Source organism: Mytilus galloprovincialis, chromosome 7 (assembly GCF_965363235.1).
Source record: "Mytilus galloprovincialis chromosome 7, xbMytGall1.hap1.1, whole genome shotgun sequence".
Taxonomy (NCBI): domain Eukaryota; kingdom Metazoa; phylum Mollusca; class Bivalvia; order Mytilida; family Mytilidae; genus Mytilus; species Mytilus galloprovincialis.
This window is the reverse complement of record NC_134844.1, coordinates 88,345,462-88,368,485: the sequence shown is the minus strand read 5'-3', so window position 1 is coordinate 88,368,485 and position 23,024 is coordinate 88,345,462. Positions and strand designations below refer to the sequence as shown.

General features: G+C 31.9%; 1 protein-coding gene across 4 annotated transcripts in view; it reads left to right on the top strand.

Annotated features, from left to right (window-relative positions):
* LOC143083946 (RUN domain-containing protein 1-like) overlaps positions 1-22,271 on the top strand; it is a 33,894-nt gene extending 11,623 nt beyond the window's left edge. For 3 of the 4 annotated variants that reach the window (XM_076260359.1, XM_076260358.1, XM_076260357.1), the window contains exons 2-17: positions 597-743; positions 997-1,141; positions 2,054-2,149; positions 2,620-2,727; positions 3,095-3,207; positions 5,752-5,794; positions 6,461-6,551; positions 9,254-9,312; positions 9,846-9,926; positions 10,523-10,659; positions 11,617-11,734; positions 12,449-12,541; positions 14,017-14,127; positions 16,979-17,169; positions 17,726-17,820; positions 18,281-22,271. In XM_076260359.1, the coding sequence (XP_076116474.1) occupies positions 598-743; positions 997-1,141; positions 2,054-2,149; positions 2,620-2,727; positions 3,095-3,207; positions 5,752-5,794; positions 6,461-6,551; positions 9,254-9,312; positions 9,846-9,926; positions 10,523-10,659; positions 11,617-11,734; positions 12,449-12,541; positions 14,017-14,127; positions 16,979-17,169; positions 17,726-17,820; positions 18,281-18,387 (1,734 nt within the window). In that variant the 5' untranslated portion in view covers position 597 and the 3' untranslated portion in view covers positions 18,388-22,271. The remainder of the gene's footprint in view (positions 1-596; positions 744-996; positions 1,142-2,053; positions 2,150-2,619; positions 2,728-3,094; positions 3,208-5,751; positions 5,795-6,460; positions 6,552-9,253; positions 9,313-9,845; positions 9,927-10,522; positions 10,660-11,616; positions 11,735-12,448; positions 12,542-14,016; positions 14,128-16,978; positions 17,170-17,725; positions 17,821-18,280) is intronic. The other variant, XM_076260360.1, reaches the window with a different exon arrangement.
* The last annotated feature ends 753 nt before the right edge of the window (positions 22,272-23,024 follow it).

Below are 23,024 nucleotides of genomic sequence, written 5' to 3'. Positions count from 1 at the left end.
ACTTAGCTAGATAAAAAAAAAGGGGGGGAGGGAGCACTATTTAATTTTGAATGATTGTGAATAATGGATTTCAACTTTGGTAAAGGGGAAACATTGTCAGAGTCAACCATGAGAAATGCTTTAGAATATTGAAGTTGGAACATAATGAAAAACATGAAAAAATAAAAGATTTTAACTAAGGATTAAAGAGAGGTTAGAATTATTAATTTTGAAATATTGGATCAGTTAGAACTTGTTAAAAATCAGGAGAGTAATAAAAGGGAAGATAAAAGTGGGAAATTAGAAAATGTTATAGATTATTACAATTGTTTGCTATGACATGGAATGGCATAAGTTTGTTATAGATTATTAGTACAATTGTTGGCTATGACGTGAAATGGCATAAGTTTAAAAAGCTAGCATTTCTGATGTAGGGAATGTATATATAAACAATACAACTCGTCTAAACATCAACCCAACAATGTTAGATCTGTAAATTTGCGAAACAAATTTTTTGTTCTTCCCTCGCCGGGATTCAAACCCATGCTACTGCAGAAATCTTGTTAAAAATGTTGATTAAAACAATTCATGTTACGGTTACCATGGTTACATTTCAGGATGATGGAAGAAACACAAGTCAGTGTTAACGATGAAAGTTATGACTACGACAGCTTTGATGAAAACAGTGACGAAAGACCTACAGAACGTTGGGCTCCCTTAGGTGCTGCTGCCGTCAGTCCCGCTCCATCTCAGACAGAAACTAGGTATGTATTATAAGAGTTATTTCCCGAATGTTTGGCCACTAGGTGCTGCTGCTGTTAGTACTGCTCCATCTCAAATAGAAACTAGTTATTTATTTGAAGAGTTATGCCCCTTATTTAAAAAAAAAAAATTGTAAATCAAATGTAAATATATCGCCAATATGAAATTCCTTTAAATTGAAAAACAGATTATTTTTTAGATGATTGCAGTTATCTCAATTAAAAAAATAAGAATAACTTTTTATATACTTTTCAGCCATCATGCACAGAACGATCAGTTACGACAGTTAGAAGAAGAACAAGAACAGCTAAATTCATCACTACTAGCCCTGACCACACATTTTGCCCATGTCCAATTTAGATTAAAACAGATTGTTAGTGCACCTCCAGATGATAAAGAGGTAAAAATAGAAACAAATAGATTCCTCCACTGCAACTAGTGTGTTACGATATTTCTCAACTCTAAGACAGTTAAATTTTAATTTTGAAAGCATGAGGCTTGCAGAGTTTTTTTTAAATAATTAAAAGTTGAGAGTGAAGAAATATTGTATACACTGGTTATAGTGGTGGGATCTGTTTCTCTAATGATTATTTTCCTTCCTTTTCAAAGATTTGCAGAAAGATGTGTTTTTTATATATGAAATCATCATACAACCATGCAATAGGAAATTTAGAAGAAACCAAGAAAATTTGACGTCATGATTAAATTTCGACCAAGACTTGGTCATTATACATGTTATATCATGTATATTACATTCATGATAATGATTATTTGATTACCAAACTAAAACTTTCATGATTATTTGGTAATCTAGGACTGTACTTTTGATGATTTGTTTATGTTGTATAAAAAAGATAATCCATTCTCAATTTTATTAATTTTAATAAATGATTATGTGATTGGTGATAGTATTGGCAAAACATTTGTGATTATGTGATAACTTGGAAACCTTCATGAGGGGCCCCCTAAGTGAGAACCCTGTGAACAACAACAGGTAACTGTAAAAGTAACAACAAAGAGCAAAACCAATACGCCAGTTCAGGGATGTGGTATTTAGCTGTATCTGTCATTTGACTTCCATCACCATGTGACTCAAATGTAGGCATCGTCATTTCCAACATATGATGAGCAAACGGGTGAACATTTTTATCTTTTACTGCAGAAAATTTTTGGGAATTTAAAATAAAAAAGTGAAACCAATACTGTGTAAAGAAAATGTTTACAAGTAATCTATAAATCTACAAGGCCCAAACCACATCAGTCATGCACATATTGACAATTTATTGAATTGAATGCTATATTTCTCCCGCAGACATTATTACAAGAATTGGAAGAGTTTGCCTTTAGAGGTATTCCTGATGCCAGATTATGTTTAGACAAAAAGTTAGAGGAGGTTCAAGAGGAAATGGTAAGTCCACATTAAATGCTTTTTTAACACGATTTTATAACCAAAGTCAAAATTTGAAAAAAATTGAAACCTATGAAGTTAAATAACAATTTTGACCTCCCTTCTCTGACTGGCCCATTTGGGACAGAACTTCGAAAAACAAACTAATCGTACAGGTACATAATTATTATTGGGGATGGGAGCACTTATTATAGACACCAACCACTCATTATATAGAATAGATTTGATAATGGAAATTGGGAATGTGTCAAAGAGACAACAACCCAACCAAGCCCAAGGGCACCAATGGGTCTACAAGACAATGAGAAAATACAGCATGTTTTTCCCATATCCTGAAATTATATATGAAAAAATAAAAATAAATAAAAGAAGCACCCATCAGCAATTTATTTATTTGAGTGTCTCCCATCCTACACTCCCAAACATTATATTGTGAACAGCCTTCAACCTTTTTCTACCTTGAATTACAGAGTGATCAGGAACATGAACAGAAACTAATAGAGCAAAGAGAGAAACAGAGGGAGTTAATAGAACAGCTGAAGAAACAACTGGAAGAATTAGAAACTTATGCTTATGAGGTTTGTAAAACTTTTTTGCTACACCCCCCTCCCCAAAAAAGTAGGTAACACAGTTTTCAAGCTTAACACGAGTCCTTCAGCAATAACTAAAAAAATACCAGTCAACAGTTCACAAAACATGACATAAAAAAAATAAAAAGGGAGAAACATGAACTCCACCAAAAACCAGGGGTGAATTCTGGTGTTCAGATCCTGCTCCACATGTGGCATCCATCAATCTGACAAATGATACTGTTAAAAATCTGGATGTTTTCTGGTAATGATTATGTTTAATAAAATTATTTTCATGTTAATATACATGTATATATATATATATATTTGTACATATAATGGTCTACAGTAAATTTCTTATACATATTTTCTATAGACTGGCGATGCTGATGTGGTGCCTACATCCAAAGTGATGGAGAAACAAAAAGTTGTCATCGATGAACTGAAACATAAACTGGATCTTAATCTGGAAGGCTTTGACAGTCTCAGGTAAATAGGAGGATGTTATAAACTGATGTACAATGTAAATCAGTATCGCCTGCCTTGGGTCTGTGTGGTCTAGGTGTCAGTTATCAAACTATATTAATCACTACATACACTTGCTTGAACTTGACCAACCTGTGTTTAACCAGTTTGTTTAGCTTGTGCTTGACTTACCTGTGCTTGACTAGCCTGTTGTTGACTAGCCTGTGCTTGTCTAGCCTATCTTTGACTATTCTGTGCTCAACTAGATAGTGTTGGATTAGCCTGTGCTTGTCTAGCCTATCTTTGACTATTCTGTGCTCAACTAGATTGTGTTTGATTAGCCTGTGCTTGTCTAGCTTGTACTTGACTATTCTGTGCTCAACTAGATTGTGTTTAACTAGCCTGTGCTTGTCTAGCCTATCTTTGACTATTCTGTGCTCAACTAGATTGTGTTTGATTAGCCTGTGCTTGTCTAGCCTATCTTTGACTATTCTGTGCTCAACTAGATTGTGTTGGATTAGCCTGTGCTTGTCTAGCCTATCTTTGACTATTCTGTGCTCAACTAGATTGTGTTGGATTAGCCTGTGCTTGTCTAGCCTATCTTTGACTATTCTGTGCTCAACTAGATTGTGTTGGATTAGCCTGTGCTCGTCTAGCCTATCTTTGACTATTCTGTGCTCAACTAGATTGTGTAAGATTAACCTGTGCTTGTCTAGCCTATCTGACTATTCTGTGCTCAACTAGATTGTGTTTGATTAGCCTGTGCTTGTCTAGCTTGTACTTGACTATTCTGTGCTCAACTAGATTGTGTTTAACTAGCCTGTGCTTGTCTAGCCTATCTTTGACTATTCTGTGCTCAACTAGATTGTGTTGGATTAGCCTGTGCTTGTCTAGCCTATCTTTGACTATTCTGTGCTCAACTAGATTGTGTTGGATTAACCTGTGCTTGTCTAGCCTATCCTTGTATATTCTGTGCTCAACTAGATTGTGTTTGATTATCCTGTGCTTGTCTAGCCTATCTTTGACTATTATGTGCTCAACTAGATTGTGTTTGATTAGCCTGTGCTTGTCTAGCTTGTACTTGACTATTCTGTGCTCAACTAGATTGTGTTGGATTAGCCTGTGCTTGTCTAGCCTATCCTTGTATATATTCTGTGCTCAACTAAATGTGTTTGATTATTCTGTGCTTGTCTAGCTTGTGCTTGTCTAGCCTGTGCTTTACTAGTCTGTGCTTGTCTAGCCTGTGCTTGTCTAGCTTGTGCTTGACTATCTTGTGCTTGTCTAGCCTGTGCTTGTCTAGCTTGTGCTTGTATAGCTTGTGCTTGTCTAGCCTGTGCTTGTCTAGCTTGTGCTTGTCTAGCTTGTGCTTGTCTAGCTTGTGCTTGTCTAGCCTGTGCTTGACTAGCTTGTGCTTGTCTAGCCTGTGCTTGTCTAGCCTGTGCTTGTCTAGCCTGTGCTTATCTAGCCTGTCATTGTCTAGCATGTGCTTGTCTAGCTTGTGCTTGTCTAGCTTGTGCTTGTCTAGCCTGTGCTTGTCTAGCTTGTGCTTGTCTAGCTTGTGCTTGTCTAGCCTGTGCTTGTCTAGCTTGTGCTTGTCTAGCTTGTGCTTGTCTAGCCTGTGCTTGACTAGCTTGTGCTTGTCTAGCCTGTGCTTGTCTAGCCTGTGCTTGTCTAGCCTGTGCTTGTCTAGCCTGTCATTGTCTAGCCTGTGCTTGTCTAGCTTGTGCTTGTCTAGCTTGTGCTTGTCTAGCTTGTGTTTCACAAGTTTGTGTTTGATTCTAATCCTATTTGACAAGGTTCATGATTCTATCAGTATCAGGGTTCTCCACTTTTCTCAACAAATAAAAAAAGTTGTATAGCCAAGTCTGATGAAAGGGGTGTTTAATACCAACAGAAAACGATGTATCATTTTCACAACAATAAAAAACATTTCGATATTTATTTTTTAAAGATTTCCCAGTCTTACCCTTCGTTATCTTGGTCATGTTTATTAATAAACTTTTGGCATCAGAAAAAGAATGACTTAAACAGACAACATATCCAAACAATAGCATACCACAACTAACCTGCTTATAAATGTAAAATTCCACACAAAACCAACTTAAAAATTCCAAACAACAACACATCACAACAACAATGAACAAGTAAAAATGAAATTAAATAAAATCAATCACAAACTAAAAAAAAGTCCATTACAAATTGAATAAAATTATTAACCTTCAATACTATTAAAAATTCTTTGTCAGTTGAAAACTTAAAATAGAAATGCAATAATTTTATTCTTTGGCATTTTCTAGAAAAGTTTAAAAAATGAAATTATCATGAGGAAAAATATAATACTGTAAATTCAGAAATTATCAGAAAGTTTTATTTATATAAATTAAACAAACTGAATATTGCAATAACAAGAATTTGTATTCCTATTCAAATAAAAATTCATGAAGAAAACTCAATAATGTCAAAATTGCAAAAATAAATTCTGTCAATGATGTCTGAATTTACAGTAAATAATTATCAACAATTTATTAGTTATGACTATTTAATGTTATTAATGTCTGTATTTTACAGCACGGATCAGTTAAAACAGATTGTTGATCATGCTGTTGGAGAGGTAATTATCTTGTGCCTTCATTTTTTATATGCCGTACTAAGTGGTCCGGGCATATATTGTTACTTATATATGTGTATCATTCTTTTGTTCAGATATTCTGATAAGAAACATTTGTCCTGACATATTTTCATTATTTTGTTTTTTTGGCAGGATTACAGTTGTTGGACTGATGATTTTGAGATGATTTTTGGTACATAAGGGCAACAACAACAAAAAAAAAAAATCTTATTTCTGGTCTAAGCTTGGAATCTAACTCTAAATATATTGCATGCCTTTTCAAATAATAATTTGTAATTTGAGTACACTAAAAATCCTTTTAGAGCTGAATTGGTCAAAGTTAAATGGGCAGTTGATAATTTTAAGGGTTTTTGTCTGGTCGTTGATGATCCTTGCCTTTATGAAATTTTAATTCTATTATTGGGATGTTTTTATTATTGAGAAGAATGCGACAGGGTTATAATAAATTATAATTCCAGCAATTTAAACTCTCATTTTGAAATTTTTTATATGAATTTTTTCAATATGGCTAAAATTGAAATTGCACTTAGTCCAAAATGCCAAAATCACAATAATAAATGCATGCAATAATTTCTGAATTCACAATACATGAAAACCAGTAAACTTTATATACATGTAGTAATTTTATAACCTTTTTTTCTTTTCCAGATAGTTAACCCAGGCAAGGTTAAAGAAAAGCTGATTCAGCAGTTATCTACACAGATAACTGATTTAGAAAGATTTATACAGTTTTTACAAGGTGATGGACTGGGTCAAAACTTCTTTTGCTTGTGGCACTGGTTAATTTTTTTGTTCGGTACTTTCAATGTTGACAAGATTTTAGATATTGCTAAATTTCTCAATAGCAAAAAATTATTTTCTATTAAGCAATTGGGAACAACAGACGGAATTGAAGTTTTCTGACTGCTAAATTTTTAATCTAATAATTTTCTAAATTATATTAAATAACCTTGTTTTTAGCACTCAAGCTATAGGTGGTCTATTCAAAATGGGGTTACGAAAACGCTTTCATTGTTACCCAAAGATTTTATTTTTCATTGTATAATTAATTTGATTACTCACAAAAAATATTTGGGGAATTTTATGAAATTTTGACCTGGTAATGCTTTTAATTCTCTAGTTGAGGGATTTTCCTTCCTGACTTAGAAATAACATAGTTGCTATTTTTCTGTATTATTTTATCATATTTTCCCTTCTTTTATCACACTAACAATTAATGACCCATCAAACAATGTAAGCAGCCATGTATTTAATATTAATTTGCTTAAAATTAGAATTACTGGATCTGAAATTTGTAAGAAGAAGTAACTCAAATGATTTTGGAAAGGTTACTTGTTTTGTTAGGGATCGTAGATTTATTATTACAAGTAAGCTATGAGCATACTTGGAGCATACTTGGAGAATGCTTGGAGCTTTATAAGTAGGCTCTCTTCAGCAGTTCATATGACAATAGTTATCATGATCTATTAATATGTCTGTCAGATCTTTAACATTTCTATACAAAGGAAAGTACTACTCAGAAGAGCCTACTTAAAAAGCTCTGAGCATCCTAGGGTTATTGCCCTTTAATGACAAGTCATTCTCATTAGAAATTTTTTTAACAGAAACTATTTAACAGAGAAAAACTTTGACTAGCAAACATATAAGCAAAATTAGATCTAAAAATAGATTAAAGACTCCACATGAGAATACGTCTGGAATAGCTTTGAATTTTGTCATTGCCAACTGTCCATAGTAAGATTTGATCTATATGGTTGCTTGTGGCAACCTTATAGAGTTCACATGCCATTAATGTTCTTTCATAGTGATGCAGCACATGCAAAACTTACAATATTTTTGTACTAATTCTAAAATGAATTTAAAGTAAGGAGAGCAGCGTGTCTGTCCATGGTGGACAGGTGAACATTTCAAAATCTGTGTGTTTATAGTGAACAGGTGGTAATTGCTAAATCCATGAGAGCTGTTGTGTACCTTCAAGTGGAACACATTAAAGACAATTATAATTTCAGCCATCTTAAAATGAAATTATCTCTGTTTTGATTTAGTTTTATATTCTTTTTTAACATTTATACGCTTCATCCAAAACCTGCTTTTATCATATACATATATATATATATACTTAGTGCTCCCTTTGTCACCTTCAAGTTTAGCAATACTAATAAAATAAATATATATAACAATAGATAGATCTAACAAGAACCATCAAATAGTGGGTCTCATTGGGGTATAAGCGTGACGCAGGATTGCCGATTTTTTGTAAGTGTGACACGTGAAAGTCAAATTATTGTGTCGTGAAAACGGGAAATGAGGTCTTGCGGGACCCGGGAAATGACAAAATAAATGAGAATTGCTTATGTACATAGTGTAAGCGGGATACGGGAATCTGACAAAACAGTAAGCGGGATCCGGGATCAGAACCCCCCAATGAGACACCCCAAATATATGATATTGTTCAACCATAAGCTGTTTCTGAATTGATTGCATGGGGGTAGAAAGGTACTTCTATTCAACTTTGATGAGTTACAACTATTTTAATTAAATTTATTAATTTGATTTGATACATGTGCATGTGCTAGGAGCTGTCTGAAAATTGCAGTGAGGTGAGAGGTTTTGTTATGCACCCTGTTGAAGACCTCATTGTGACTTGTGAGGTGAGAGGTTTTGTTTTGCACCCTGTTGAAGACTTCATTGTGACTTTAAGATGAAGAACAGCAACAAAAGTTGTTTTACTTTGTGTGTGTTCTAATTTTGTGTTATCGATGGAAACTCCATAACCTTTGTTTACAAATATGACAGTTTGTAAAAAGGACCCAACTCATCTTTGATGTTAGAATCACCAAAATTGTGAGAAAAAAAAATCAATACCCTTGCATCTTATACTACTTGGTAATGTACTCATGAGCTGTAAAGTTGGTATGAGTAATGTATTGCTCATGAGATGTTAAGTTGGTATGAGTAATGTATTGCAGTTGGTATGAGTAATGTATTGCTCATGAGCTGTTAAGTTGGTATGAGTAATGTATTGCTCATGAGCTGTTAAGTTGGTATGAGTAATGTATTGCTCATGAGATGTTAAGTTGGTATGAGTAATGTATTGCTCATGAGATGTTAAGTTGGTATGAGTGATGGATTGCTCATGAGATGTTAAGTTGGTGTAAGTAATGTATTGCTCATGAGATGTTAAGTTGGTATAAGTAATGTATTGCTCATGAGCTGTAAAGTTGGTATGAGTAATGTATTGCTCATGATCAGGGTTGGACACTCACAACCATGAGTGTTGACTAACTAATGATATAATAGATGAACTTCTTAGACCACTCGTCATACAAAGCTTCTTACTTATTTTAAGTGCATTCTGTATATATGATCATTTCTAAAACAGTATTATTTATTTGTCATTAGTGTATTTCATTTTTGAAGAACATAAAATGTCTTTTTCAGGGGAGGCAACAAGTCCTGGGCCGTTAGGAAAGGAGAGATGCACATGTACAGTTCATAAGGTTTGTCAGATTTAAATGTGTCAATATTTTTTGTATCAGTGAGTTATTAATTTTAACGGAGTTATGCCCTTTGGAAAATAAACATTATATGAAAATGTGCATTGCTAGCTCTCTCATGTGTACAATGCTTGTCTGATTTTTATGAAATATATATCATAGGTTTACATCAGCAATGTCTCAGAAAGTTTAAAAATAAGTTCCGATTAATTAATTTTAATAGAGTTATGTCCTTTGGAAACATTAATTATAGTGGAAATTACATTGCATTTGCTCTCAAACCTTCATTTCTTCAAGATATTTATGATATAAAAAGATTGTTTTAAAGTTATTGCACTGGCACTTCTATTAAATTACAGACGTGTAACTGTAATGTAATTTTTTTTAGGAAAAATTTTAAAAAATTGGCAAAAAATAATTTATAGCTTAAAAAAAAAGGCCAGAAGTGTCATGATTTTTAAGGAATTTGAAAATAGAGAAAGGGAAGGTTGTTATAAACCATTTATAAATTGTATAAACCTTGTATTTTCTTTTAGTTTCCTTCTGGTGATTGTTCAGATACCTCTTCAAAAGATTGTAAAGTACGAGACAGAAATACAAACAAGCACAATAAAAAGGTAAATATACAATAAATCAGGAGACTGTATAGATTCGTAGAGGGCCATAGCTGGATTAGACACAACTTTTCATAACTTTTGGTGTTTAACACTATTTAAATTCTTCGTTTTGTATTTCATGAATCTTGACACAATTTTTTTTTTTTTTTTAAATAGATACTTGTTTTTTCCAAATATTACCTGCTTACAATTTCCTCAGTTGCCCAGGATACGATTTTAAATAATTCTTTCTTTGTACAGTTGATACTCAATGTTAATTATTTCATAATATTCATTTCTCTGATTCTTAGCAGATTTATTCTCTTCATGACCTGTTGATTATGTTTGTTAATAAACATGTGGTCTGTTTGATTTGACTTCAACGTTTTCTTGCTTTCCTCTGCATTTCCTGTTGCGACCAAATCTTGTACATTACGATATTTCTTCACTCGAGTGTTAAACTTTAAATATTTTTAAAAACACTTGGCAAGCCTTGGTTTTAATTTTGAAAATTCAGCAGTCTCCAGTAGAGAAACAGTGTATAAGGCTTGATATAGTGGTAGAATCTATATTTATACATGTATATGCAACTCTTTAAATGTATCTAATTTCTACAGAATGTGAAAGAAACAAAAGCATTTATAAAGAAGAGTATCGAGTTACTACAGATGTTCCTCATTAGTCAGTTTGGATGTGGTGGGAGGGACTTCCAGAGAAACTTACTGAAGAAAACCACAAAAGGCAATCATTGGGGGTAGGTATTGTATAAAACATATACACAAAAATCCACTCAAAATTCACTCAAATCCTCTCTAAATCCACTCAAAATTCTCTCAAAATCCACTTAAAATTTTCTCAAAATTCACTCAAATCCTCTCTAAATCCACTCAAAATTATCTCAAAATCCACTTAAAATTCTCTCAAAATCCACTCAAATTCCTCTTAAAATCGACACAAAAGCTGCTCAAAATCACATATTTATTGTACAGCAGGTTTAACAGCTTCACACAGATAAACATGTTTCAAATAAAAACAAAAATTCACTACATTGTTAACAGTCTCATAACATTATAGTTGTGAAGAAATATTTAAAAAGAAAAATTGTATTGAAGACACATTGGTGGTCTTTGGCTGTTTTCTGCTCTTTGGCCGGGTTGTCTCTTTGACATATTCCCCATTTACATTTTCAATTTTATAAAAGGCTTTGTTTATAGTGACAAATTGTTGCTGAAATGATCGCAATCACAATCGATTAAAACAAGGTTTGACTTCTTTCGCCTCGTTTCAATTTTTGGTTCTGTGTAAGAGCCATTACTGGTTAAAAAGATGAAGAACAATAAACATGTGCTTTGTTCCATACACACAGGTCTCTGTTTTCATTAAGTGATATTTACATATACAAGGATCGATAAAATGTAGATATATATATATATATATATATATATATATATAAATGTTTATTATTACTCATAAGATGTAATAGATGAAAATACAATTTTTAGGTTATAAGATTTTGGAAGTTTTACAGCCTCTTCTCTTCTAGTCATCTAGTAAGAGCCAATTTAAGTTTGAAAATGGAAAAAAAAATGTTAAAAGAATATGTATTAGTAAACTTATAACCAAGTCAATACTTCTTAATAAAGCATTATGAAAAAAATCTACGGAATAGAGAAATATGGACTTGATTTTAGTTTGATGTTTATATTTGTAGCGACTTACGAGCCAGGTTAGAGGTTGCTATAAACAAAGTATTAGAGGCAGCCGTAGAGGAGGAAAAAAATCAGGAGAAAGACGACAGGTTCAGTGAATATGGCAGTGATTCAGAGGAGGTTAGAATGAATAAACTAACCTTTAATTATAAATTATCATTGGTCATCTCAACTAGATTGATTTCCTCGCTTGACTGGGTACAGCAAGAGTGAGAAGAGCATTTGAGTTGCAATGACCAATGATAACCTGTTATTTGGCTATTTTACCTATGGCGACATTGATTTCATTGACAACGTCACATGCACCCATAGTTTCTAGCGATAACTTTGGCCTTCTTTTACTTTAGAGTTAAGGATCATTCATGGTTATTATTAGGTTAGGGCTAGTGTTAGGTTTAGGTATTGGTTAAGGTAAGGTTTGGTGGTAAGAATAGGTTAGTATAGCTCTTTATAGGTTTGGACCCCTAAAGTAAAAGAAGGCAATAATTTTTCATATCACTCTACTGTGCTGAGAATGGAAATTATCAGTCAGTAAGATCAAATGAAAATTTGGTAAAATAGGGATAATTGCTTATATCAGGACATAGTATGTTATTTGAACTTGGTGGACAGTCTCATTGGCAATCATACAATCATACCGCATTTTCATTATTATACCACCTCAAAATTTTTGCATACGTATATTAATTTGGCCTTAACAATTATAGGAAATAATAAATTAAAATGTTATGCATAGTTTTAAAAAAAATGCCTTCCTGACCCCCCCATACATTTATATCTTGAATAGCCTTTATATAAGTTAGCTTTAATATTTATCATGTTTTTTTTGTACAGAGTCAAGAACAAAGCAGTGCTTTGCTTACCCAGACTGTGAGAAGAGATCTTTCAATGGCCATTAGAGATTTGATTGAACATGGACTTATGGAGGTATGTCACAGGACCATTCTTAAAGAAGGGTAGGGGCCTCCAAAGCGGATTGGTCAGAATAGTTACTACTGTAATGACTAGCCAGTCAACACTTAGGTTGTGAGTTTCGAAACCCAGCTTGTGTGGGTGCACTCGACTCCAATCTTAATTGAATCAGATTGTCAGTTTTCCTATTGAATGTTGGTGGTTTTCTCTGGGAACTCAGTCTTCCTCCACCTATAATAAATGGCCTGAACTAATAGCCCAAAAAGTGCTTAAACACGCATTAAAACGCAGAAAAATAGAATAAAAAAAAAGTGATAAAGGGTAAAATTTAGAAGTGTGTTAAAAGAGACAACAACCCAAGCAAAAATCAGAATGCAAACCAAGGACACCAATTGGTCTCCAGCTGAGGCCCACCTCCCGAACCTGGACCTGTAATATCCATATGCTAGTCACACTAAACTCTGAAACATATAAATGAATGGAAATTTAAAAAAACATGCAGGACTAACAAAGGAACATGTTATCTTTTGTGTGAACTAGAATGGTATCGATTTCTCCTCAGTGTGTTGAATTAGGGTTCTTACTTGCATCCCATTTTAATGTTCAAGTCCTGAATACACATTTTAATGTTCAAGTCCTGAATACACATTTTAATGTTCAAGTCCTGAATACACATTTTAATGTTCAAGACCTGAGTACACATTTTAATGTTCAAGTCCTGAATACACATTTTAATGTTCAAGTCCTCAATACACATTTTAATGTTCAAGTCCTCAATACACATTTTAATGTTCAAGTCCTGAATACACATTTTAATGTTCAAGTCCTCAATACACATTTTAATGTTCAAGTCCTCAATACACATTTTAATGTTCAAGTCCTCAATACACATTTTAATGTTCAAGTCCTCAATACACATTTTAATTTCAAGGACTTTTGAAAGAAGAAAATAATGTGAATATAAATTGTTGTGAAAATATAAAACTTTGATCTTTTCTTCTACAAATATGTCATCAAGGATATTTAAGAAAAAACTTTTTTTTTTTTTCATGAATCTGGCTTTTCATATAAAGCTGAAGACAAAAATCAAGTATTTTATTTGTTTTTTTTCTTATCAATTATTGTTCTCATTTATTTCTTCATTTTTTTTTTATTAAGTAATTGTTTATTTTATTTTTTCGTTTATTTTTGTTATAATTATTGAATCTCAAAATCATGTTGTTAAGGTTAAAATAAATTATTGAAATGCCTAGAAAGGCATAACTCAGGGTCGACCATGTGATACCATCATTTTTATATCCGTAAATAAGTTTGTTTTGTTATAGTATTACCAAAATGTCAAGAAATATTTTATTATTATAAATGATGCAGTTCTCTGCCTATACATCTTCTATTTACTTTTCAAACAATTATTTTGTAGATAGGACAGAGTACGAACCTAGTACCGTGGGGATGTTTTTCTATTTACTTTTCAAACAATTGTTTTGTAGATAGGACAGAGTAAGAGTGTAGTACCGTGGGGATGTTTTCCATCGAGGTCAGGGCAGGTAACCAGACAGATGCATGCTTGGGATTTGCTGATCAAATTTTATGAAATGAAGGTAAGTATCTTTATATGGCCCCACAACGAAGTTGTCGGTGCCACATAGTTTTACCCTTGTCCGTCATTCCGCAACAAACCATTATACAGAGTTTTTTTCTAAATGTCCACAGATATTGGGGTGATTTTTGATATGTGGGTTAACCATGATGAGTTACAGATCAAGTGTAAGTTTCGTTCCGCTCCACTAATTTTTGCCGAAATTAAGGGCTTTGGACTTTGATAAATTGTTGAAAATCACAGTTATACAGACATTTTTCCTAAACACTTTCAGATATTGGGGTGATTTTTAGTATGAGAGTTAACCATGCTGAGATACAAATCAAGTTTAAGTTTTGTTCGGCTCCGCTTAATTTTGCCAAATTACAGGCTTTGGACTTTGATAAATTGTTGAAATCACAGTTATACGGATTTTTTTTCTAAAAGCTTTCAGAAATTGAGTTGATTTTTTATATGTGACACTACCATCATGTTTGTGTCCACATGTGTTATTGAAATTGGCATTTTCAACTTTTTGAGACAGTTTTCTTATTACATAAGGATTTAAAACCGGAGTTGTACAGCTTTATAAAGAATTTGAATTGATAGAATTAGTGTCAAGTGATTGCAAGCTCTATTTTTATGCCCACCTACGATAGTAGAGGGGCATTATGTTTTCTGGTCTGTGCCTCCGTTCGTTTGTTCGTCCGTCCGTCCGTGCGTCCATTCACCCCACTTCAGGTTAAAGTTTTTGGTCATGGTAGTTTTTGATGAAGCTGAAGTCCAATCAACTTGAAACATAGTACACTTGTTGCTTATGATATGATCTTTCTAAATTTAAGGCCAAATTAGACTTTTGACCCCAATTTCACGGTCCACTGAACATAGAAAATGAAAGTGGGAGTTTCAGGTTAAAGTTTTTGGTCAAGGTAGTTTTTGATGGAGTTGAAGACCAAACAACTTGAAACTTAGTACTTATGTTCCCTATATGGTATGATCTTTCTAATTTTAATGCCAAATTAGATTTTTTACCCAATTTCACGGTCCATTGAACATGGAAAATGATAGTGCCAGTGGGGAATCCGTGTACGTAGGTCACATTCTTGTTTTATTTACTTAAGCTGGATTTGACACTTTTTTCATCTTCAAATTTTCAATGCTCATTACTTTTGTTATTAATAATTTAAAAAAGCAGGGGTATACTCTTTTACGTCTGTCTGTCCGTCCATACATCCATCCATCTCATGAATATTTTTGTCACATCTTTCTCAGGAACTACATCATGAAAACTTTTAAAATTTAGTTTCAGGGTTTATATAAGTGAGCTATACCGTGTGATGCGTTGACAGATTCATCACTCAACAACTCTGAACACCTAAATTTTTTAACACTATTAAAATTATACAGTTGCGCCTGGGGTATCATCAGTGAGAAGTAGCTAATAGTCTCACTTGTTTAACCTTTATGTAAAACAAGTTCATATGATGAGTGCTATGTAGATATAATGCTTATATAAACATTTCATTAACAATGAAACATTCAGCTGACTTTTACAGAATTATCTCCTTTTAGTGTAATGGACCACCTTAAAGGGGCACTAGCTGTCAAATCCATGTTCTCCGATTTTAATAAAACTCTCATGTTTGATTAATAACAATGTAAAACATTTATCAAAACTATTAACAGTCTAAAATAAACAATTAACAGTCACGGGCAAGAAAATTCGTAGCTTCGTTTCGTGTGATTTTTATTCTAGACGCCATCTAATTAACTATCGAGTTGACCTCTAAAGTCATCTGATGACCATATAAGCGATGTAAACATAAATAAGATAAAAATAGATTAAGCAAACTAGTGCTGTTGGATTTTTCTATGTCTATTTAATTTCATATTATTGATGAAAAATAAATGTTTATCATAGTCTTTACCTGTTTAAGAATGATGTTTTGTGGATCCAATCTGTAAATAAAATGATCTACCTTTGTTTCACTTTCAATGTTGACATTCTTTTCCTTTAAATAACTTTACACATACAACTCATGTGTTATCAATCTCTAGCAAGTGGGTTAAATTGAAGTTCACATGAAAACAGATTCAATGAGGTCGAATTATTCACTTGCAAGTGAATAATTCATAATCAATGTTTTTTAGCTTATTTTGACACAATTGAACCAAACTGGCTGCTAAAAGCAAATTATTATTTCACTATTTGCATTTCATTAATGATTGAGAAAAAAAAATAATATATTCGATTTTTTATATATCTCGTAACTAGTGACCCTTTAAGTTGTCTGCAGTTTATTTATATAAGGGAAGTCCAAAGTTTTAAATATAAGTGCCATTATTTTCTTGTGGAAGTTGTTTACAGTACTTCCCAATAAATTTCCTTTTGATAATGTACTATGAATTCATTAATATTCGTTGGATACCAATTTTCGTGGATTTCGTGGTTACAGGGAAACCATGAATTTAAATATTTATAACGAATTGCAAATTTTCTAAAGGAATGTATGCAGACTTTGCCAAAACCACGAAATTAGATATCCACGAATATGCAAGTTTTCCTCAAACCACAAAAATTGGTACCCACAAAACTACATGAATCCACATTATGTGTGTTTACTGTTACATGTGTGTAGGTAGGTACCTTACATGAAGTATGGAATTTTTAATTTTAATTTTTTTTTATTACATTAAGTTAATAGGAACAACATTGTGACTTAAACAGTGCTTTATCAAAAATGGTCAAAAACTTTTAGGGTAGGGGATAAAACTTTAGCATAGGTAGGGTTACAGAAAACACATATACACCTTGTTTGGCCTTGTACCTAGTGTTTAATGTAGATAAACATACATATTTATTGTTATTTCAGCATGGTAAAGAATACAATGAATCCCCGGCCAGAATGTTGTCTCAATCATTCCACTTAGACATCGTCGGAGGGAAAGCCATTACTGCCAAACAGACATTACTTGGTGCAATAGATACAGTCATCTCATCTCATACTCCACTCAAACGCACAGAAGATTCTCATTTTAAAGCTATAATCTCCCTTGCATTAAAGTAAGTCACTCAAACGCACAGAAGATTCTCATTTTAAAGCTATAATCTCCCTTGCATTAAAGTAAGTCACTCAAACGCACAGAAGATTCTCATTTTAAAGCTCTTATCTCATTTGCATTAAAGTAAGTCACTCAAACACACAGAGGATTCTCATTTTAAAGCTATAATCTCGCTTGCATTAAAGTAAGTCACTCAAACGCACAGAAGATTCTCATTTTAAAGCTATAATCTCGCTTGCATTGAAGTAAGTCACTCAAACGCACAGAAGATTCTCATTTTAAAGCTCTTATCTCACTTGCATTGAAGTAAGTCACTCAAACACACAGAAGATTCTCATTTTAAAGCTCTTATCTCATTTGCATTAAAGTTAATAAAACAAAAGCACAAAATACTCAACTTTCAACTCACTTAAAGCTTGTATTATTAAAAAAAGTCACATAAACACACAAAAAATTCTCATTTTAAAGCTTTTGTCTCTTGTTTTTAAGAAAGTAGATTTAAATGCATGGAAGATTCTAATTTTATAATATATTGACAATATTGTTCTATTTTACAGTGAAAGAAAACTTCCAACATGGTTAAAGTTATTATTCCGTACACAGAGTTTAATAGACAATTATTACCAAGACTGGAGCTACGTTGCCAGAACAGGTTTGTACATTCTTCATACAATTGACTGACTTAAAATATCATTTTTACTCAATTTCTAAAAAAGTGATCTGTAAAAGTTAGAATATGTCACTTTTGAGGCATAAGTTCAAATCTGAATTATTTTACTGTAAATTCTGAATTGTGTTTTTTTTTTATTATTGTGAACAGATTTTTTGAAGAAAAAAAAATTACATTTAATTCTGATTTCTTTTTTTGTGTGCAGCACTCCCTGCATTTTGTGTCCATTGTTTGCAGTAATGAATGCATGTCAAAACTTCTGACTTTAAAAACAGGTTCTCCTTGTATATAAAATTTAACAAAATACTAAGGGATAATAAGACAGTACCTTGACCTATAATGGTTTACTTTTATAAATTATGACTTTGCTGGAGAGTTGTCTCATTGGCACTCGTACCACATCTTCTTATATCTTTTGATATTATATTTTCTTTATTTTTAGGATTTGATGATGCTATCAAGGCTCTCGACAGATTAAACAATATCAACTTCAGACTCCCTGTAGATTTGGCCGTCAGACCGTTTAGTAACATCAAAGATGCGTTCTAATCATAGACATTATATGTATTGTCATAATATTATGTCGGTAGTACATAAGGATGTTCGCTACTCTGTTTTAAAATAACAACAAGCTTTTTAAAATAATGTAATAAATGGACATAATATAAATAATGGAACTAAAATTGAAGAAAAAAATGTTGAGTCTGTGTCCTTGAAAATTGGCGGGAAATTATTCTCTCTATAATGTTCATACAATTAACATTGGGACATTTTTTCTTTCAAAAGTACGAAAAAAGAACAAGTATTTTATACGATTTCCAAATATGGCTTTTTTAATGATTTGTTATAAAATTCTGTAAAAAAAACTAAGGGTAAGCAGGCAACATGGATAAAACCAGAGGATTCTGAATATCTGGCAAAAATTTCAAAACAAGACTAGAGAACATCCTTAAGTATGTGCAATAGAAATATGTGTTGACGGTCATGTGACCAAAGCAGGTTTTGAACCATGACTAAAAATGAAAGGATAGACTAATCAAGGTATTGAATTTACAAATGTGGTTGGAAACATATATATTTATTTTTGGGTCAAAGGGTAGGTTTTTAGGCATATGAAATACAAATTTTTTAGGCAGTGGTTGGGTCTGAAGTTAAGCCCTAGGATAAAATTAGATCTTCAAGTATTATTGAAAAATGAAGATTGTTCCATGTTCTTTTTTTTCTGATAATAAAGTTATGAAAAAAATAGTAGAGGTTTATAGGAGGGAAAATCCTTAAATGGCACTACATGGATAAAACCAAAGGAATTTGAAAATCTGACAAAAAGTCACAAGCATGATAAGTTAATACCCATAAGCCAAAATGTATTTTGTAATTTTTCTTCTAAACAGTTGTTTGCTTTTAAAAAATTCCAAGACCCCAATTTTGGTATAAATCGTGTACATGTTACTCAAGGGAGACAATTACAAGTTCTGTCTGCTTTTCTTCAGACTATTTTTGTCATGTTGTTCAGTCTTTGAAATATACTACTTAAATTTTTCATGTACATTCCATATTTCATTTTAATTTATTTTAACTGCAAATTCCAATGTTTTTACATTAATGTAATTTCCGATATTTTTGCATGAAATGATAAGTGGGAAATTTTTGTAACTGCTTTATTTTGGCTGATTTCCTCTGTATGATGAAATTCAAAATCAAAATTACTATTCTGTAAATTATTTCTGTTATCAGATTCCACCCAGAAATTATGAAATTTAAACTGCTCAAAATTAGAAACTCTTAATCAGCGAAGAAATTAAAATCATGTGGGACATAAGAGGCACTTTTTCTAGATCCTCTTACCCAGAATATAAAATTTTCTAATTACTAAGAATTTTAACAAAATTATAAGGAAAATTCAACACATAATTAATAAATTTGAATAACTCCCATTTCTCCAACAAGGATCAATTTTTGAACAGCCCAAGGCAACTTTTGGGGCTCGATTATATATCTCTAAATGAAGAAATGGCAATTTTAATTGTCACTTTAAACAAAAAGATTGATAAATTAATACCCACATTAGTATTATAATTTAAAGTTTATTCCCAAAATTTCATTTGTCATATCGTTACATAATTCCATTTTTTTTTAATTGTCTGAGTTGTATATATAATGAAAATTCATTCCAGTGGACTTTTTTCATTCAAGTGGATTTCTTTCATTCCAGTTCTTTAATTCCAAGAGGGTCCATTTGAAAAATAATTCTGAACACAAGAAATCCATACTTTTACATTTGTATGTATATATGTAATTTTACAAATCACAGGTTGTTGGGGAAATATTAAAAAAGTTGTGATATATTTAATATGATTTTGTAAAAATTATCTTCTTTTGTTATTATGTATATATTATACATACCCCATTTTCGTTATGTATTATTATATATGTGATTTTGTTTTGTTATGTTTAAAATATTGAAATCCATTTATTATTTTTTTCTTGATATTATTATGAAACTGTTTTTTTAAGTGCAATTGAAGTACTGTTATTTCCTTTGATTGAGCTATAGTGTATCTTGGCTATGCAATTGGAGGGAATAACTAGCCAGGCAATATTTATTTACATAAGTTTATTTATATATCTATCTATTTTCTTGTTTATTTTATTCTTTGAATCTAATATGTGAAATCCAGGTAATTTATTGTTATGTTGTCCCCTTTATTTAGTAAATGGTCTAATGATTTATTCTTTTACGCTGCCATGTATTTGTATATACATGTAGACGGAACTCCCGATTTTTACTAAAACATTTGTCGACATTACTGTAAATTCAGAATTTATTGCAATGTCTTGTCCTGAACATGCATGAAATATTTGCCACTGAACATTAAGAAACCAACAATCAAACAATAAATGCAATGACTCTATTATTGCGAAAAATGCGACAATTTAAATTCGCCTTTTAAAAAAAAAAATTGATTTAAACAAGATTTTTCGCAATAATGCAAACATCAAAAATGACAAAAGCAGAAAGAAAATGCGTTCAATAATTTCTGGATTTACAGTTCTTTCAGTTTGGTTATAATCATTAAGATGTGTCTAGAAAATAGGGTGTAGGAACTAGGACCCTTATGCGACTTTATATGGATTTATGTAGAGATCTTGGTTGACCACAGATACAATTTCATTATAAACACATGTTGAGAAAATTTCCAGTCTTCAATGATTTTCTTATAAATATTCTAAGCTTATGTTTATAACTTAATTCGAACAATTTTGAATCTAAAGTAATCTCCCTTTAGCAAGAGTTTCCAACCTAGATTTTGAATTGTATGAATGACAAATTGTTTTTTTAAGCCAAGAAAATGGTTATTTTACAGTTTAAAGTTCACAAATATTACTTCTCTTGCCAATAAAAATGTGCACATATATAAAATCTCAATTTTCTGAATTAGTTGCACAAATTAACCCGAGGTGATTTAGTGTTAATGACATCTTTTAGCAATTCCTTCTTACTATGACGTAATAACATGAAATGTTCGGGAAAGTGCATTGTCAGTCATCTAAATTCACATGTATATCATAATGTTTATATTGTTTATTGTAAAGGTTCTTTTGTTTTATTGGTATGTTATCAATACTAGTAATAAGTGAACATTTATTTACATATTTAATTCCATAGGAGGTTGTGAAATCTTACTGAACTTGTATTGTTTTATTGACAATACCTCTTTACTGTGGATTCAACTATTTTCCTGGGTAACAATTTGCCTGGATTTAGTAAAAAAAAATATTTTTATGCATATCTGATTAGTATCATTGCGAAAGACGTCTGTTTCCAAACCTATATGATATTTAAACTTTGTTGAACACCTAAATTCCCTGTTCATCTATATCTATAAAATTGGTAATCCACAAATAATAAATCCACAGTATTATTGTTTATTTTTTATTTTATCTTATTTGATGAAAAAAAGTAACTTTTGAATAGAAAAGCATAATCTCTTAAGGCTCATTTAATTTTCATAAAATTTTGACAAAGTATTTACTTTGACCTTTTAACCAAAATATATAAATTTCGAAAAATTTTGAACCAACCATTTTATCAGAAATATTACACTGGTTATATAGCAGTTTGACAAACACCAATTTTGATCATTGAGAAGCTTAATATCCCTTTTACAACACAACGTAATTAAAACGTTAAGCTGATTTTACAGAGTTATCTCCCTGTAGGGTTAGGTACCAAGACCAAAAAAACTAAAAGTGGTTAACTTTTTAAAGAAGACCATGAAACTAAGTATCCCCCATGAAACTAAGTATCCCACAAGCAAATACTGATGAATCCACAGTGGATTAGACTTGAGTTGAATCTCCTGTTGACAATTATTGTTGATGTTGCATTTATGTCATGAATACGATATCTAATAAATTATTTCAGCATGTAATGTCTTATTTGTTGATTGTGAGGTTTAGGGACTGTCTCAATATGTGATTTTCTTGTACGCATCCAATATTAAGTCAATGAATGAAAAATTTCAGCTTTTTTTAGTTTGACTGATCCAAAGGTCCAAGTGAGCTTTTCTAATCACTCGGGTTCGTTGTTTGTCATTAGTTAACTTTTACTAAAATCTTCTAAAACTACATGGCCAAATTTAAACGTTTGGCCATTATCAATAATTTATCATCATTGAGGTATTATCTTGCTAATGAAAAGAGAAAATGTGAAAGTGACAGAAATGTTCAGAATGTTGAGATTTACCTATTGTCCATTTTTATCAAAACTGCCAGACAATTTATTACAAGAGTTGTTGCCTTAAAGTGATAAATAAACTCATCATAAATACCAGGATTAAATTTTGTATTTACGCAGCTGGCATTTCGTCTACATAAGACTCATCAGTGACGCTCGAATCCCAAAAAGTTTAAAAGGTAAATAAAGTACAAGTTGAAGAGCATTGAGGACCAAAATTCCTAAAAGTTTTTCCAAATTTAGCTAAGGTAATCTATTCCTGAGGTAGAAAAAGAAAAGCCTTAGTATTTCAAAAATTCAAAAGTTTTGTAAACAGCATAGAACTAGTTAGGAGCCTGTAAGTCAGTGCACGTGGTTGTTTGTTATTTTTAGGTTTTTTTGTACATTAATTAGGCAATTAGTTTTCTCATTTGAACTGTTTTACATACGTGATTTCGAAGCCTTTCAG